The sequence below is a fragment of the Bos mutus genome, chromosome 8, assembly GCF_027580195.1.
Source record: "Bos mutus isolate GX-2022 chromosome 8, NWIPB_WYAK_1.1, whole genome shotgun sequence".
In the NCBI taxonomy this organism is placed as follows: Eukaryota; Metazoa; Chordata; class Mammalia; order Artiodactyla; family Bovidae; genus Bos; species Bos mutus.
Genome location: NC_091624.1, coordinates 37233134 through 37252445, shown reverse-complemented (window position 1 = coordinate 37252445; position 19312 = coordinate 37233134). Strand labels below are relative to the sequence as shown.

General features: G+C 42.7%; 1 protein-coding gene across 1 annotated transcript in view; it reads right to left on the bottom strand.

Annotated features, from left to right (window-relative positions):
- The window catches only part of DCAF12 (DDB1 and CUL4 associated factor 12), a 35358-nt gene extending 16539 nt beyond the window's left edge, over window positions 1–18819 (bottom strand). The window contains exons 1-2 of the mRNA XM_005903029.2: window positions 18265–18819; window positions 16682–16936 (exon numbers count right to left, since the gene is read on the bottom strand). Of these exons, the coding sequence (XP_005903091.1) occupies window positions 16682–16936; window positions 18265–18342 (333 nt within the window). The 5' untranslated portion in view covers window positions 18343–18819. The remainder of the gene's footprint in view (window positions 1–16681; window positions 16937–18264) is intronic.
- Between the last annotated feature and the right edge of the window lie 493 nt (window positions 18820–19312).

The following is a 19312-nucleotide window of genomic DNA, read 5'->3' as shown; positions in this document are numbered from 1 at the left end:
AGCACACGGAAGTGTCTGAGACAATCTGCTCTGTACACTAAGGACAATGTATTTGATAAGAAACAACCCTATGCCTTAAACAAGTCTCCATTTCTGCCTCCCAGAAAAGGAAAAGAGAAAAGGCTTTATTTATTTGCGTCCAAGAAAGTCTTAAGTCCAACCTCTCCAGTTTTGGACTTGGGAGAGGTCTAGGTTTAAGAATGTTGACTTAGCAGCTTTGTGAACTTGATCAGTCATTTAACCTTTCTGAATCTTGCTTATCTAGAAAACTTAAATAATATTATTTATCTAATAGGGCTGCTAAGAGATTTAATAAAATGTGAAGTTTCTAGTACAGGGCTCAGGACAGAACAGGTGCCTTACAAGTACTAGTTCAGAGATAGTCTATTCTAATGTTCTGTTTGATTTCACAGGTTATAAGACAGAATAGATGAACAAAATTTCATACAAGGGAGATGCAAACGGCTGGCTCTGTAGAGGAAACCAAGAGTTGACCCACAACCTCACCCTCACCAAGGAATGACAAAGCAGCATGTGAAGGAGGGAGCCCCCTTGCTTTTTCAAAGGAAGTTTAAGAGATGTGGATGGGGTGCCACATACTGTCTCCCCAAGCTGTGTGACAAGGGGCCAAGGCTTCATACAGCTCCTGTAACACTTCCCAGAATGGGACTGCTCCCCACTCACCAACTGGGATACCTGCCAGCAACCAGCAGCATGGCAGGGTAAGCTTGAAGCTTAATGGCTCCCTGCAGCTTATAAGTCAGGGCAGAGGGAAAAAAAGAAAGCAAAGGCCTTACAATCAGGAAGATTCTAAGACTAGCGAGGACACTTCTGCCTGCATGTATCTGCAAATAGACATGTGTAACTGTGCCTATACAGAAAGCCAGGATGGCTTAATAAAATGGGGGGAGGGGAGATTCATAAAGTCTCTAAAACTCAGAGTGTGTTAAGAGTGTGTTAGGCATTCCTTCCAAGGAGTAAGCATCTTTTAATTTCATGGCTGCAGTCACCATCTGCAGTGATTTTGGAGCCCCCCAAAATAAAGTCTGACACTGTTTTAAAAAAAAAAAAAAAAAGAGTGTGTTAGGCAGAAGCTAGTGGAGAAAGGAAAGTAAATCCAAACAGGAGGCACAGATACCAGGATGAACTATACAGAGTCAGATAATTAAAGGCCAGAGGGCAGCTTAAGTCTGGGAAAGGCAAGATAACTGAAACCTAGCAGAGGAATACATTCTCTATCCCCAACAGAGACGTGGAGGGGCACAGGAGAGAGCCAAGACCAAGAAACACTGCAAAAAATGGTTAGCCAATACGCATCAAAGATGAAAAATGTGTAAATCCTGAAATTACGCTAAGGAAATAATGACAATAGCTTTAATTACAAAGAATTCTATTTACTTATTTATTAAAAAAAATTATTTTTTTTTTTACTGCACTGTGGCATGCAGGATCTTAATTCACCAATCAGGGCTCAAACTCATGCCTCCTGCAATGGAAGCATGGCGTCTTAACCACTGGACCATCAAGGAAGTCCCAAGTTACAGTGACTTTTAAACTAGTGAAACACCACAGGCGATTGGGAACAACCACTCAGTGGATTATGATACAGCCTTTAAGAATGATGGAGTAGAGGACACTTACTAACATGGAAAGTTTCTCATGCTGTTATTAAATGAATACCCTTTTAAAGACCTAAGTCCTAGAATGTTAATTTTTTCCCTTAATAAACACATGATATGCATTATTTTAAAAAAAAAGGAGGACTTCTTTTCTGGTGGTTAACAATCCACCAGCCAATACAAGGGACACGGGTCTGATCCCTGGGTCCAGGAAGATCCCAGAGGCCCCGGAGCAGTTAAGCCCGGGCGCCACAAAGGTAAAGCCTATGCTCTAGACCCTGGGAGCCAGCCCACGTGCTGCAACTACTGAAGTGACTGCACCACAACAAAGAGCAGCCCCGCCTCTCCACAACTAAGAGGGCCTGCAGGCAGCAAGGAAGATCCAGCATAGCCGAAAAATACATAAATAATTTTAATTAATTTTTGAAAAAAAAAAAAAAACTTTAAAAGAAGATAGGATAAGCAAAAGAACTGACCAACTAGCCTCATTTTACACAAATCTTCATTTCTTGCCATGAATAATGAAAAATAAATTCTATAGTATTAAAGGATACTAATACTTAGTGTATAGATTATTCAGAGGAAAACAAGATACTCTCAGCTTTTTGTTCCCTAGAGCATCTTAAGGCATAAGCTATTTTACTCAGAATTAACAGGAAGCCTTATCTCTAAACTGCAAACTACTAAAGAGCAGACTGTCATTGTACACTAATTATCTGGTATATTGAGAGATCATAAGCTTTTGATAATAACAGTATTAAAACAATAATATAATCCTTTTCCCTCATTCTTATTTACTGAGCATTATAGCACAAATCAGATCAGATCAGATCAGTCGCTCAGTTGTGTCCGACTCTTTGTGACCCCATGAATCACAGCACGCCAGGCCTCCCTCTCCATCACCAACTCCCGGAGTTCACTCAGACTCACGTCCATCGAGTCAGTGATGCCATCCAGCCATCTCATCCTCTGTCGTCCCCTTCTCCTCCTGCCCCCAATCCCTCCCAGCATCAGAGTCTTTTCCAATGAGTCAACTCTTTGCATGAGGTGGCCAAAGTACTGGAGTTTCAGCTTTAGCATCATTCCTTCCAAAGAAATCCCAGGGCTGATCTCCTTCAGAATGGACTGGTTGGATCTCCTTGCAGTCCAAGGGACTCTCAAGAGTCTTCTCCAACACTACAGTTCAAAAGCATCAATTCTTTGGTGCTCAGCCTTCTTCACAGTCCAACTCTCACATCCATATATGACCACAGGAAAAACCATAGCCTTGACTAGACAGACCTTTGTTGGCAAAGTAATGTCTCTGCTTTTGAATATGCTATCTAGGTGGGTCATAACTTTCCTTCCAAGGAGTAAGCATCTTTTAATTTCATGGCTGCAGTCACCATCTGCAGTGATTTTGGAGCCCAGAAAAATAAAGTCTGACACTCTTTCCACTGTTTCCCCATCTATTTCCCATGAAGTGATGGGACTGGATGCCATGATCTTCATTTTCTGAATGTTGAGCTTTAAGCCAACTTTTTCACTCTCCACTTTCACTTTCATCAAGAGGCTTTTAGTTCCTCTTCACTTTCTGCCATAAGGGTGGTGTCATCTGCGTATCTGAGGTTATTGATATTTCTCCCGGCAATCTTGATTCCAGCTTGTGTTTCTTCCAGTCCAGTGTTTCTCATGATGTACTCTGCATATAAGTTAAATAAACAGGGTGACAATATACAGCCTTGACGTACTCCTTTTCCTATTTGGAACCAGTCTGTTGTTCCATGTCCAGTTCTAACTGTTGCTTCCTGACCTGCATACAAATTTCTCAAGAGGCAGGTCAGGTGGTCTGGTTTTCCCATGTCTTTCAGAATTTTCCACAGTTTATTGTGATCCACACAGTCAAAGGCTTTGGCATAGTCAATAAAGCAGAAATAGATGCTTTTCTGGAACTCTCTTGCTTTTTCCATGATCCAGCGGATGTTGGCAATTTGGTCTCTGGTTCTACTGCCTTTTCTAAAACCAACTTGAACATACGGAAGTTCACGGTTCACATATTGCTGAAGCCTATTATGGTTATGTACTGCCCATTGAAAGGCAAGACCCCTCTCCAGGTGTTATTTGGAGCTCAAAACACCTGTGTGACTGAGAGGGGAAACTCTTTTGCCATATATCCTACACCACCTTATTTCCAAGTTCCTTCTTTACACCCTTTTCCCAGAGAGGAGGTATATTACATAACTGCTCCATCTTCGTCAGCAAACAAGACAAGCAATGAATGAAACTGGGCAAGGCCACTTTCTCCACTGCTTTAGGATAAGAAAATACAAGATTCATCTAGCTGAAGGTAACAATTTTTTTTTTAAATTATAGAGTTTACTGACAATACTTTACCTACAATACTAGAAATTAAAAAATGCAGAATTAAAAAATTAAAATTAAAAAATGTTCAGACTCATATCTCTTGTCAAGTCTGTTTTGTTTTTCATTTGTCAAGTGCCTATTCAGGCCTTAACCACATGCATGTATAATGGTGCATAGCTATAATCAGTAGAGAGAGAATTCTGTACCTCATTACATTTAACGTATCAAAAGCTCTGTATGTTATTATAGTCTTTACAATTATGGCAATGTCTCCATAATATCACACAGATTTGATTTACCATAAATTACTTAAGTATTCTATCATTAGCATTTTGATAAAAATAGCTTCCAATAATTATTCTGTTAAAAATGATTAGGTCAAAGGGCATAATATTTTAGGCTCTTCATTCAACAAATAATATATCCCAGGTCTTTGAAACATAATGTTAAATTACTTTCAAAAAAGGGTTTTAGTGGCATTATACATGTATTATCTATTCCGTTGCATTCTTATCAGAACTAGGTAACACTTTAATTTGTATACAGAAAACATCTTTTATCTGAATCCTTTTCATGATGAAATTAAATATAATTTCCTAATTATATTTTATCTTATATAAATAATATCTACATGAGTAATTTTTAAATGCTTAAGCTATTTGGGATAAGACATACAAAAAACAGGTCATTCACAGGGTAGAAAAATACCAACTTCTTATCTTTGGTGTACATGAATCTGGCCAGAAATACACCTAAAGACTAGAACCATCAAACTACTGCTACCACTTCCTCCTCCACCACCGCCATTAATCACAACAATTTACTAAGCACATATTCTAGGCACTTTGCTAGCCAACCTCTTATTTAATTTTCTTCATGACTCTGGTAGGCAGATACTATGCTATGCTATGCTAAGTCACTTCAGTCGTGTCCAACTCTGTGCGACCCCATAGAGGGCAGCCCACCAGGCTCCGCCCTCCCTGGGATTCTCCAGGCAAGAACACTGGAGTGGGTTGCCATTTCCTTCTCCAATGCATGAAAGTGAAGTCGCTCAGTCGTGTCCGACTCTTAGCAACCCCATGGATTGCAGCCTAACAGGCTCCTCCGTCCATGGGATTTTCCAAGCAAGAGTACTGGAGTGGGGTGTCATTTTACTTGCTCCATTTATTTTAAAGGTAAAAGAAAGGTTTAGGAGAAGATATTTGTTCAAGGGTACAAAGCTAATAAGAAGTGGAGCCCAGGACTTCCCTGGTGGTCCAGTGGCTAAGTATCCATGCTCTCAATTCAGGGCGCCCAAGTCTGATCCATGGTCAGAGAACTAGATTCCACATGCTGCAACTAAAATCCCGGAAGGAAGATCAAAGATCCTGACTGCTGCAGCTAAGACCTGGTGCAGCCAAATAAATACAGTAAGAAATGAAGCCTAGATTCAACCCATGCATCTCTGAATCCAAATACAGAATGACTGAACCTTATTCATACTTCTGACTAAAGTTTACTCTAACTCTCCTAGTAAACAGACTAAGAAATTGGAAACTAATGACCTAAGTTAAGATTTGACCTAAAAAAACAACAGGTAGGGACCTCCCTTGGTGGTACAGTAGTTAAGACTTTGCACTTTCAATGCAGTGGGATGCAGGTTCAATCCCCGGTCAAGCTTCATGGTGAGGTCAAAATATAAAAATACAAAAGAATTTCTTGCTTTGTCTGTTGAGACCAGTAACAGGCATATAAAGAAAATAATTATTTATCAAGGGCTTCCTCAAAGTGATTACATCTAACTGGCTGCTGAACAGATTTTTTTTTTGGCTGCGTTGGGTCTTTGTTGCTGCAAGCAGGGTTTCTCTAGTTGCAGCAAGTGGTGGCTGCTCTTCACTGCAGTGCATGGACTTCTCATTGCTGAGGCTTCTCTTTATTGTGGCTCTCAGGTTCAGTAGTTTTGGTGCATGGGCTTAGTTGCCCTGTGGCATGTGGGATCTTTCTAGACCAGGGATAGAACCCATGTCTTCTGCACTGGCAGACGGATTCTCAAACACTGGACCAGGCAAGTCCTACTAAACAGATATTAACCAAGATGCCTACAAGAAAATTCTTTCAGATCCATTAAACATGATGTCCCATCTGTGCCCTGAGTGTGGTTTAGAAAATACAAGAAGATTCAAACAAATGGTCTAGATTTACAAAGATGACAATATATATATATTACTGCTATATAGCATCAAGTCTAACCCAGCGATTCATATAAAAACTGCCTATAAGTTTGTTTAAAATTCCAATTTCTAGGTTTCAATAAAGGAAAAATCCTGAATTAGTCTGGACCAGGAAACCTGCATTTTAAACACATACCTCAAGTGACTATGATACAGATAGCTCCTGGGTGATACTTAGGAAACAAATCAGAAAGAAATCAAATACACATCAATTTAGAAGAATATGGACTTGCAAAGAAAGACTGAAGGACAAGTCCAAGGAAAACAGGAACCAGATGAAGTGACTTAGTAACATAGACTTGCTGTCTATGGGGTCACACAGGGTCCGACACGACTGAAGTGAGCAGCAGCAGCAGTAGCAGCAGCAGACTGTCTTATTAACATTCCTCAGGAAGTTAGCAAACCTTCATTCCCGTCTTCCACGCCTCCAGGACTGCCAGAACAGGCCATAAATTCACCAGGGCCATGCTGCGAAGCATGTGACTCAATTCTCCAGGTAAAAAAGGTGATTAACAGGATTATTCATTATTAAAGACTAGACATGAGTCTAGGAAAAAGTGTTATCCAAAGGAGATTCAGTTAGTCTCGTCAATCAAACCCCCAGTGACTTGAACTACTTTCTCTTGTTTCTGCCCAGCATCAGCCAAATGAGTCTAAACAGGGACAGGGGAGCCTGGTGGGCTGCTGTCTATGGGGTTGCACAGAGTCGGACATGACTGAAGCGATTTAGCAGCAGCAGCAGCAGCAGAGTCCCTCCACACTCCTTGTGTGTTCCGGACTCTGCTATAAAATGGACATCCCTGCTTCCTTTCCACTGCAGAAGCCTCTTCCCCCTCCAGGAAATCCCCTCTGAATATCCTAGCTAGGAATGACTTCCTTCTTGGAGCAGTCCTGGCTGACACTTCTAGTGAGGCATCTATGTTGTCATTCCCTTTGTCCACAGCTATGTATCACATCTCAACCAAACTGAGCAGAGGTCAGGCAGTCCTCTGCCACTGGGGGTACTGCAGTGAAAGGCTGACGAGTACCTGGTATAACAAACAATTCTGAGAAGGAATAAGGAAAACTGGGATCCACACCTAACTCAATATGGAATATCTCAGGCAGGTAACTTTTCTCCCTTTAGGTCTGTTTCTCCAACTCTAAAAGAAAAAGGGGAGGTCAGTGGTTAGAACTGTTATCTTTACAGTCCCTTCCAGCTCTGTCAGATTTGTTTCTATAAATATTGTTTATAGATACTGTTACAGATATTGTTTATAGATACACTCTAATCCCACACAAAGTAGCATTCTGCTATTTTTGGGAGAAAATCAATAAATGTTTATAAATTTAGTAAAAGTAGACACAAACCACAAAATTGTCCTACTATATTCTAGCCAATGAAATGGAGAAACATTATCCTATTTATTCTCACATTCAAAAACTGTCCTGATGAAAACATCCCTGCTTAACGTATGAGAGGGACTGGTGGCCTCTGAGGATCTGAAGGCCTGTAAGGCTATTCAAGTGGAATCAGTTTAAGAAACCAGAAGCTGCAGTCCAACCATAATTCTGGGTTGAACCCAGTTGCCACTTTTGGTTAGTTTCTTCCATTTATCTCCTAGACCAGGAAACACATGAAGAATCTTGCTTAAGGTCAAGCTGGAGACCAACACTCCTAGATATTACCAGGAAAAACTCATTCCTCTGATTCTCATCTTGAACCAGATCCAGGCACCACTCACAATCCAACAGAAAAAAAATGCCCATATGTCAGCTTGACAAGAAGTAAAGACAGTTTTCTCTGATTATAATGCCTATCAAGGATCAAATCAGAAAATAAAGCCTGGAGGGCAAGAGTCAACATGTTCCCCCTATGTTCATTTTCCAACATCCCAAGCTTCCAACAGACTATTTATGAAATAAAGAGCATACCTCAAGCTCGGAGGTGGTTGTCAACTGAGGGCACAATGCCTAAAAATGCATGTCTGCCTGTGTACACAGGTGCATGTGGCCTGACTGTCACAATAACTGAGGGTCCAAGGTCCAGGGCTGCTGTCATCTATGGAGCAGAAGCCAAGAATGTGAAACACCCAGCAATAGGAGGTAAAGTCCCAGAGAAGGAAGAAACCACCAAAACACTTATCAATATTCTGGTTACGAAAAGCTGCCCTAAAATTCTTGAATCCTTCCATAGGATTGCTGTTCAGGCCCTAATCTTTTTTCTAAAAATTTTTACTTAAGTATTTCATGGAGAAGGCAATGGCAACCCCCTCCAGTGTTCTTTCCTGGAGAATCCCAGGGACAGCGGAGCCTGGTATGCTGCTGTCTATGGGGTCGCACAGAGTCGGACACGACTGCTAAGTCGGAAGCGACTTAGCAGCAGCAGCAGCAGCATAGCTAATTTACTTATATTTGTTTCAGGTATACAACACTGTGATTCAAAATTTTTATGGCTTATACTCCCATTTAAAGTTATTATAAAATATTGGCTATAATACCCTGTGTTGTAGTTTGTTTTACACATAGTAGTTTGTACTTCTGTTTGTTTGTACTTTTTAATCCCCTACTTCTTTCTTGCCCTTCCCCTCTCTTCCCTTTCCCCATTGGTAACTACTAGTTTATTCTTGATATCTGAGAATCTGTTTCTGTTCTGTACATACTTTAATTTTTAATTTTTTAGACTTCACATGTAAGTGATAACACATAGTGTATCTGTCTCTGACTTATTACACTCAGCATAATACCCTCCAGGTCCACCCATGTTGTTGCAAATGGCACGTTTTCATTTTTTATGACTGAGTAGTATTCCATCATTGTGTGTGTGTGTGTGTGTGTGTATGTATGTGTATATGGGCTTCCCAGGTGGCTCAGTGGTAAAGAATCCCCCTGCCAAAACAGGAGACGCAGGAGACATGGGTTTGATCCCTGGGTTGGGAAGATTCCCTGGAGGAAATGGCAACCCACTCCAGTATTCTTGCCTGGAAAATCCCCTGGACAGAGGAGTCTGGAAGGCTACAGTTCATGAGGTCTCAAAGAGTTGGACATGACTTAGTGACTGAGAATACACACACATGTATATATGTATGGGTGTGTGCTTGTATCTCACATCCTTTTTCTTTTTATTTGGCTGTGGTGGGTCTTAGTTGCAGCACTTAGGATCTTTGATCTTAGTTGCGGCATGTAGAATATAGTTCCCCAACCAGGGGTTGAACCCGGGCCCCCTGGACTGGGCATGTGGTGTCTTTAGCCCCTGGACTACCAGGGAAGTCCCTCACATCTTCTTTATTTATCAGTTGTTAAGAAACTTAAGTCGCTTCCATATCTTGGCAACTGTAAATAATGCTGCTATGAACACAGGTGCTTGTTTCTTTTTGAATTAGGGTTTTCACTTTTACTTTTTTTTGGTCATAGACAGAACTGCTGATCTCACAGCAGATCTATCCTCAGTTTGCATGGAACCTCCATATTGTTTTCCATAGTAGCTGTACTAATTTACATTCCTATGCACAGCATACAGGGTTCCCTTTTTTCTACATCCTCACCAACACTTGTTATTTGTGGTCTTTTGATAATAGCCATTCTGACAGGTGTGAGTGATATCTCACGATTTTGATTTGCATATTTCTGGTAACTAAAAACGCTGGGCACGTTTTCACGTGTTTCCTGGCCATCTGGTATATCTTGTTTTTTAAAGATTTATTTTCAGTTTTCGCCTGTGGTGGGCCTTTGTTGCCCCTGGCTGGCTTTCTCTTGTGGAGAATGGGGGCTACTCTTTGTTGCCGTGCTTGGGCTTCTCATCGTGGTGGCTTCTCTTGCTGCAGAGCACAGGCTCTAAGCGCATGGGCTTCAGTAATTGTGGCACACTGGCTTAGCTGCTCCGAGGCATGTAGGATCTTCCCAGATCAAGGGATCAAACCAGTGTCCCTTGCACCGTGAGGTGGATTCTTAACCACTGGACCACCAGGGAAGTCCCTGTATTTCTTCTTGGAAAAACGTCTATCTGCCCAATGTTTAATTGGTTGTTTGTTCTTTTGATATTGAGTTGTATGAACTGTTTACACATTTTGGGTATTAACCCTTTATTGTTTTTATCATTTGCAAACATTTTCTTGCATTTAGTAGGTTGTCTTCTCATTTTGTGGCTGGTTTCCTTTGCTGTACAAAAGCTTTAAAGTTTACTTAGATCCCATTTGCTTATTATGCTCTTTTTCTTTTCCCTTAGGTGATATATTCAAAAAATACTACTGTGATTTATGTCAGTCTTCTTTTTAGTATTCATTTTTTGGCTGTGCTGGGTCTTAGTTGTGGAACACAGGATCTTCGATCTTTGCTGTGGCATGCGGGATCTTTAGTTACAGCATGCAAACTCTTAGTTGTGGCATGCGGGATCTAGTTCCCTGACAAGGGATTGAACCCAGCCCCCTGCATTAAGAGTGTAGTCTCAGCCACTGGACCACCAGGGAAGTCCTTATGTCAGTTTTCTGCCTATGTTTTCTTCTAGGTGTTTTATTATAGTTTCCAGTCTTAAACATAGGCCTTTAATCCATTTTGAGTTTATTTCTGTATATAAGAAAACATTCTAATTTCATTCTTTTACATGTAGCTGCCCAGTTTTCCCAGCATCAATTTTCATTGAGGACTGTCTTTTGTCCATTGTATATTCTTGCCTCTCCAGTACATGGGTCAGCCCCTACCACTCCTGACCATTAATTCTCTCACATACAGAGGATGACCAAAGCCTGCAATACACTAAATGGGGTTTCTGGAGCCCATACCTGTGTTAAGCCAAGCAAGGTCTTCTCAAGATGAAGCCTAGTCAGAAAGGAGCTGCCAACTCTAGCACCATCACATATAATAGGCATAAACTTATTTCTACTGCTCCTCTTCCTAAAGCCTTATAACATCAAATAACTTGACACAGAACTTCAGACTTTTGGAAGCATTTCCATGATGATTGATGATTTTCAATCTAGATACACTTCTGCACATGTGCGCCAGCAGAATGAACTTGCCAAGACAGCAATTCTACGGCTTTCACATCTAAACTCTTCCTTTCACAAGAGTCAAATATTCTAAAATAAGATGAAGACTAGTTCTGGGATAACTGTGAACATGTTTTACTAGACAAAGAATAACCATATGCCATTTAAAAAACTAAAACCTAGTTAGCAGGTTAATATCTTAACTACAAAATACAGGCAGATCATACAGATAAGAATGCTGTTAACCTGAGATGTACATCTGGCTGAACCCAAGGAATTCTGCAAGCATTTTAAAGCATTTTTTAAAGGTAATCCCTTTGGGAAAATAAAATAGTGAGACAAGGAGGAATGAATTTTAAAAATCCGGTCAGAACAAAACTCCCACATTTTTTCTTTGTTTCCGTGTATCTCAAATTGAGTTTCATATTCTGCTTTTATGATTTTAGGAATCTGAATATGTCAACTCAAAGACATAAAAGTTTAGCTGTTTTCTTAACTCTGGTAACTAGCATTCCACTCCACCCCCAAATTAGGCTTCTGCAAGGTCCTTCTTTGTCTTATCTGGCAGCAAACTGCAGCCCAAGTTTGTCTTGTCTGCATCATAATGATTCACCAAGCCTAACAGTGAAGTCAGCAGTATATCTCTGACCATGACTTGGGAGATGGTGAGAAAGATAAAAGCAGCTCTGGCAACCAGGAGTTGGCCTGGTACTATCAGTTAGGCTTTGGGGTCTTGGTGAAAATAATTTCAAAAGAGATTTTCCTGTGAAAATCCAGTTTATTAATACTTAAGTCTTTCCCCAAGTCACCCTTGTAAATCCTTTCTAACATCCTCTACTGAGGCTCCATAGTTCCCTATGGTGGAGCTCGCCCTAGCTGCAAGGAGCAATTTTATCTACTATAGGTGAGTAGTCTTCAAAAGTCAAAAAATGGGAAATAAGAGTTCATGTCTAAAATTAAATACCCCAAACTCTGGATACCTTATCACTCTGCCTATCACCATCCTTCCCAAATTGACCCCTCTCAAAATATCCACTTTCTTGATTTGTTTTTGGTATACTCTGGGTTTTCCCCTGACCTCCCTGCTCCCCCTATAGCAGTTCTTCCTGGCCCATAAATGCAGGTGTTCTTCAAGGCTCTGTTTGAACTTCTCTGTCAATATCAATGGTTCTTACCCATTTCTGGCTCCTAACACCCCTTCAAAATGTAGTGAGGGACTTCCCTGGTAGTCCATTAGCTAAGACTCTGGGCTCCCAATGCAGGGGGCCTGGGTTTGATCCCTGTCAGAGAACTAGATCCCAAATGCCACAACGAAAGATCCCAAGTGCTGCAACAAAGACCCAGTGCAGCCAAATAAAGAAAGAAAATGTAATAAAATCTACAGACTGCTCTCCTACACCACTCTCCCCACATTATGCCCAGAAAATATACGTAAAATGACATTTTTGCAATTTTAGGGAAGGTTTATAAAATGCAAGAGTGACCTCGCTACCCTCTCTCCATGGTAACAGAACAGAACAGTTTTAATAATCCTTTATACACTAAAGGGTGACTCCTAAACCACCAACTTCAATCTTTACCCCTTTCAAACTTCAACTAATTAAAAGCACAAAACTAAATATTTTCTCTTCAAATGTTTTTTTGTGCCTGGCAAGCTACTCTTATTTAGCTTTTCTGTATGGTTCTGCACATAACCTGAGTCTGTAACACTATACCAGCAAAATACACCTATCCATCCTGGTTCCCCAACCCATATTCCCATTAAGGTTAGACTACCTCCTCTTCTTTAAATAATTTAGTAAAAATATGAATGTACTAATGTTTCAATCCTAAAGGAAATCAACCCTGAATATTCATTGGAAGGACTTTGGCCACCTGATGTGAAGAGCTGACTCATTGGAAAGGATCCTGATACTGGGAAAGATTGAGGGCAGGAGGAGAAGGTGCAACAGAGGATGAGATGGTTGGATGACATTACTAAGTCAACAGGCATGACTTTGAGCAAACTCCAGGAGACGATGAAGGACAGGGAAGCCTGGCGTGTTGCAGTCCATGGGGTCGCAGAGTCAGACATAACTTAGTGAATGAACAATGTCATTAATGATTAGGACATTGACTTGGGAATTCTCCGGTGGTCCAGTGGTTAGGACTCCAAACTGCCAATGTAGGGGGCACATGTTTGATCCCTGGTCAAGGAACTAAGATCCCACAAGCTGTGTAGTGTGGGAAAAAATAAACAACCACCACAACAACATAAGCTGGCCAACTAATTCCTGTAATTACTAGGCCCAGAGAATTCAGAGAGGTTGAAGGACTGCCTCCAGTTTGAGTGTAAGCCTATAGCACAGGGAAATTTCCACTGTAGGAATCAAGCTACAGAATAATTTACAATACTTCTGCTAATTTTTTCACAGAGGAAGACCCACTGCCTCAGCAAATGTTTCTGTACTACAGCCCCAAGTCAGTTAGTCTGGAAATGATCTGTGTCAAATGACCTATGTACACATAGCTCATAAATACCAACAGCAGCCAAGAGAAAAAGAGCTTCTAACCCACAGATACATATTAAAAGATTATTTTAGAATATAAATAGTTGTGGTATATTTTTCCTATATTTAAATCATTTCATTGACAGTAAAATTTCAATACATCAAAACTTTACTACTAAGAATCAGACATGAACTCCTCCCTCCCCAAAATGTTCAACTGTTAGCCAAAGAGAGTTCTAACTATTTAAGTAATTTTCCTTTTAAACTGAGGGAAGTCCCAGGGAGTGCTAAGAGCATGGGAAAAGGCTTTGGATTCATTATCACTACTATTCCTTTTGAAGAATAAGATATTGCTAACTTGAAATATTTCTGAAGATGTATACAGCTACATTCTCAGCACTGGATGTTACCATTCCCATTTTACAGATTGGAAAACAAAGGCACAGATAAAGGAACCATTTACCAAATATTACAAAATGCAGAGAAGAGCACTGTTTCTGATTCCCAATTTTGGTTCTGAAAGCTAAGCAAAGAAAAACACTACAAAAAGAACACAAGCTTCCATTTTGAGTCATAAGGACCTAGGAAGGAAATACACTTTAAGTCATGAGGAAATAGGAAGACAGAAAGAGGAACGTATCAAGAGTAGGTTAAATTACTACCGAATGTTATTCTCACCTTCAAAAGGTCATCAATAAAATCAAGAAACAGAAGACTATAATGATTCAGTTTACAATTAGCAACATTTGCTGGGCAAAACACTACGATGGTTTGTGTAGGGTGTGCAATGAATTCCTCTAAATTCCTCTGCGTCAAGTGACAATGACGACAGTTTGCTTAAAACAAGAGTGGTAGCCTGAGTGACTGAGAAAAGGAAGTTTTGCAGGAGGTTGCCACCACTATTTGGTTTTGAAAGACTTCTTTATAATAAGCAGCCTTCAACAGAAGAGGAAATGAAAGCTTGGCCTCAACCACCATGGTATTGTACTCTTCCTTAAAACTAATATGTAAATCTTTGTCTATGGAGACCTTGGTCCTACAGTGCATAAGAATCCACCTGCGAATGTGCTCACCATGTCTATGGAAAGAGGCTGAGGTGGCTGAGCTCTAGCATAAGGCGCTGAGGATGTTGGCTTTAGTCCAGGCCACTGTCCGGGCTGTAAGCAAGAGGAAGCTGCAGCCCACCCAGGCCCCCCTCACCCTGACACCTTCAAGGTAAACAAGATAAACCAACTTCTTAAAGCTAAGCCTGAACATGTTGGTGTGAAAATTGGTATCCGAACCAGGGTCTTTATTTACCTGACATCATACTATTTGTACTCTTCTATCCCAATCAATATCCACAATATCCAATCACGGATTGACTTATTTTATCCAGCTTTTAATTGTTCTGGCTAAATTTACTGATAAAATTTTCCCTTCATTCACTAATAATTATCTAAGTCATGCTATGTAAAAAATACTCTCCTACTCATGTCATATTCAATTTTCTTGCTTCTGAAACCTTTTCAGAAGGCTACTTTGCAAAAACCAAGCATTTATTTCCTGAAATATACCACCACACACACTTCCCTACCCTTTCTAATAAAAAATACATCTTTAGATTCTATCCCCTAAAATAAAGTATTTGCCTTATTCCTATGCAGGTCAGGAAGCAACAGTTAGAACTGGACATGGAACAACAGACTGGTTCCAAATAGGAAAAGGAGTACATCAAGGCTGTCTATTGTCACCCTGCTTATTGAACTTATATGCAGAGTACATCATGAGAAACGCTGGGCTGGAGGAAGCACAAGCTGGAATCAAGATTGCTGGGACAAATATCAATAACCTCAGATATGCAGATGACACCACCCTTATGGCAGAAAGTGAAGAACTAAAGAGCCTCTTGATGAAAGTGAAAAAGGAGAGTGAAGAAGTTGGCTTAAAGCTCAACATTCAGAAAACTGGCATCAGTCCATGGCAGTTAAGTCCCATGCCATGAAGGTCATGGCATCCAGTCCCATCACTTCATGGCAAATAGATGGGGAAACAGTGGCTGACTTTATTTTCCTGGGCTCTAAAATCACTGCAGATGGTGACTGCAGCCATGAAATTAAAAGACGCTTACTCCTCGGAAGGAAAGTTATGACCAACCTAGAGAGCATATTAAAGAGCAGAGACATTACTTTGTCCACAAAGGTCCGTCTAGTCAAGGCTATGGTTTTTCCAGTAGTCATCTATGGATGGGAGAGTTGGACTATAAAGAAAGCTGCGCGCAAAGAATTGATGCTTTTCAACTGTGGTGTTGGAGAAAACTCTTGAGAGTCCCTTGGACTGCAAGGACATCCAACTGCTCTATCCTAAAGCAGATCAGTCCTGGGTGTTCATTGGAAGGACTGATGTTGAAGCTGAAACTCCAATACTTTGGCCACCTGCTGTGAAGAGCTGATTCATTTGAAAAGACCCTGAAGCTGGGAAAGATTGAGGGCAGGAGGAGAAGGGGACGACAGAGGATGAGATGGTTGGATGGCATCACCGACTCAATGGACACGGATTTGGGTAGACTCCAGCAGTTGGTGATGGACAGGGAGGCCTGGTGTGCTGCGGTTCATGGGGTTGCAGAGTCGGACACCACTAAGCGACTGAACCAAACTATCTTCAGCCAAGTGTGAGTTTAAATACTTCTATATACGCCCTTAGGCTAGCAGACAACACCAAGGTTTTCACTATCCTGTATCCTGAATGATGCCCTGACCATCATTCTTTCCTCTCCTCTGAGGTCTCTGACTTGAAAACAAGATAAAAAGAAGGAAAAAAAAAATCTAGAAGCAGTGGCATATCCATAATACAAGAGGCCTGCAGAACTAGACTCCTCTTAAGATTTATCAGAAAAGAAATGTGGAAGTGGAAAAAGGAATAGAGAAGTCATGGACAGATAAGAGGGGATGTAACGGAGAATAAGGCAGCCTCCTCCCCAAAGAACTGATGGGGAAAACCAGCAGTGAGAGATACTATGGCATGTGGAGCCATATATCCAGAGCCAGGAAAAAGTTCATATCCACCCAGACACTTACCGTGTTGCATTTTGTGCCACACACCACTTGCCTATGGTTCAGCCACTGAGATGCAAACACTTTATTAAGGGTCCCAAGGTGAAACTCTCTCTCCTTCAGGAGACTGGGAAGTTGCTGTGCTGCATACCCATGCAACACTCGGGAGTAGCTGGTTTCATTCTGTAGCCTGACTTCTCGGTTCTTCAGGTAGTACACTAAGGATCTCTTCACTGGGGGGAGTCGCTTCCTTTTGTGAAGTGAGTGATCCCAGCCAAACTGTGGAGAGCAAAAGGAGAAATCAAAGCTTTGCCGACTTTTGTCAGAATTGGGGATCCTCGCATATTACAGAACTCATCTCGCAGGATTTACATAGAACAGAGTTACAATGCAACAGGAAAGTCAATCTTGAAGGCCACAGAAAAGATGCTGCTCAGAGTCATATCCATGGGAAAAAAGAACTTGGAAGACAAAGTAATGAAAGCATAAAAGAGGACAATAGGTTTTTTAAGGCCTTTTAAAGTGAAGGATTCAGGTACCTTAAAGTGAAAGTAAAACTCAACTCAGTACTGTTGGACTCTTTGCGATGCCATGGAATATACAGTCCATGGAATTCTCCAGGCCAGAATACTGGAGTGGGTAGCCTTTCCCTTCTCCAGGGGAGCTTCCCAACCCAGGGATCGAACCCAGGTCTCCCGCATTGAAGGCAGATTCTTTACCAGCTGAACCACAAGGGAAGCCCAAGAATACTGGAGTGGGTAGCCTTTCCCTTCTCCAGGGGAATCTTTCCGACCCAGGAATCGAACCAGGGTCTCCCACATTCCAGATGGATTCCTTAACCTTAAAACTATCCTTAATAGGGAAGGGAATGAAGGGACCAGAGATTACCATACAGACCTGGGCTGCATCTCTAATGGACCCCCTTCTCCCTCTCAGCCTGTACTCTACGCGGAGCATGGTAGGTGCGGCCCAAGAAGCCCAGCTAGGGTCCCAGGTCTTTCAGGGATGCCCTAGCAATGGCCGTCTGCCTGTCACCAGGTCCGCGCTCCAGGCAGTTGTAGAATTCGAAAAATCAAACACCAGCGGGGTGGGAGGAACGGGAAATACGAGTCTGAAGAGACTCAAGACTCAGAAAGCGGGACAGGGTGATATCTGGAAATTGTTTATCTAGGGGGCTTGGGTACCCATAGGGAGGCTCATTCCTGAGAGATGCCACCATCTCCGTTCCCCGGCCACCGAAAGACGGACTTCACTCTCCCTCCCAATATCTTAGGCGAGGTTTTGTCCCCGATTCTCCTCGACTTCGGTTTCCCTTTCTCCGAAGCCCAGATTGTTTTCTCCTCAAGCCACATTCCCGCCTGTAGATATCCCCGGAATATGCCTCATTTTCAAGTTCCCTTTAGTTTCTGACCCCTGCGCGCCTAAAGAACTCCTAAGGACCCAGGCCTGATCCTATAGGCTAGAACACCGCTCTACGCACCTCCGTACATCACCCCTCCCCCCGCCCCCCGCCAAGACCTTGGACCTCGTTCCGGTTCCCAATGTGCGAACCCTATTCTCCGGGTGCCTCGGCCTTATCACCCGGGGCCAGGCGTCTCGGCCCTCACCTGTGGGTCCTGAGCGTCGCTCCCAGCTCCCGGCAAGGCGGGTGCTTTCCGCTTCCTGCTAACTGCTTTCCTGGCCATAGTGGGCAGCGCCGCCGCGGCCCCGCAGCCACATGGGGCGGGGGAATCGCGGGGGAGCGAGACTGCGGGTCATATACTGGGCCCCGGGGCCGCGCACCTTAGTGCGCCCGGCCCGGAAAATGGCCCGGACCCCGGGCGGCAATAGAAAAAAAAAAAAAAAAAAAAAAAGGCAGGCAGGCAGAAGGGAAGGAGGGAGGGAGGACCGGGGCAGGGAAAGGGAAGGGAAAGGGAAGGGGAGACAGGAACCCGAAGCTTGTAGACGACCAAGTCTAGAAAGGACGGCGAGCGGCTGGAACCAAAACACCCCCTCCCTTTCGCCCGCGCTCCGTCACCCTCGCGCAGCCGCAGTTCGTTTCGCGTCGCCACGGAGACGCAGCCCGGAGAGAAAGGCGGGGTTTAGGGCTGGCCGTAGAGTTCGCGGCTGTTGCTTACGGCCGCCCGCTCTTTTTCAACTGACGTTCGACGGCCGCTGGAGGTTCGCGACGTCGGGGCAAAGGAATCTGGGTTTTGGCCGCCGACACCCGAGCCGCACCCGCCCATCCGGACGTACCCGGAAGTGAGGACGTTTAACCTCGCTCGCGGAAGGACTCCCTCCCAACACGCCTTTACCCCGCAGTCGCCACTGGTTATATCTCTTGAGCCCTGTGCATTTTCCGGAACCTATGAAACCAAACCCTGGCACCAAGGGCTGGACTCTGTGAGAGGAGGCGTTTAACTTCCTCTCCCCACCCCCGGTAGCTCAGACAGTAAAGAATCTAACTGCAATACAGGAGCCCCAGGTCAATCCCTTGGTCGGGAAGATCCCTTGGAGAAGGGAATGGCTACCCACTCCAGTATTCTTGCCTGGAGAATTCCATGAACAGAGGAGCTTGGTGGGCTACAGTCCATAGGGTCACAAAAAGTCAGACTAACACTGCACCCCACCCCACAAGGTAGAATCTGACTCGAAATCATTGTCAGCATATCCGGA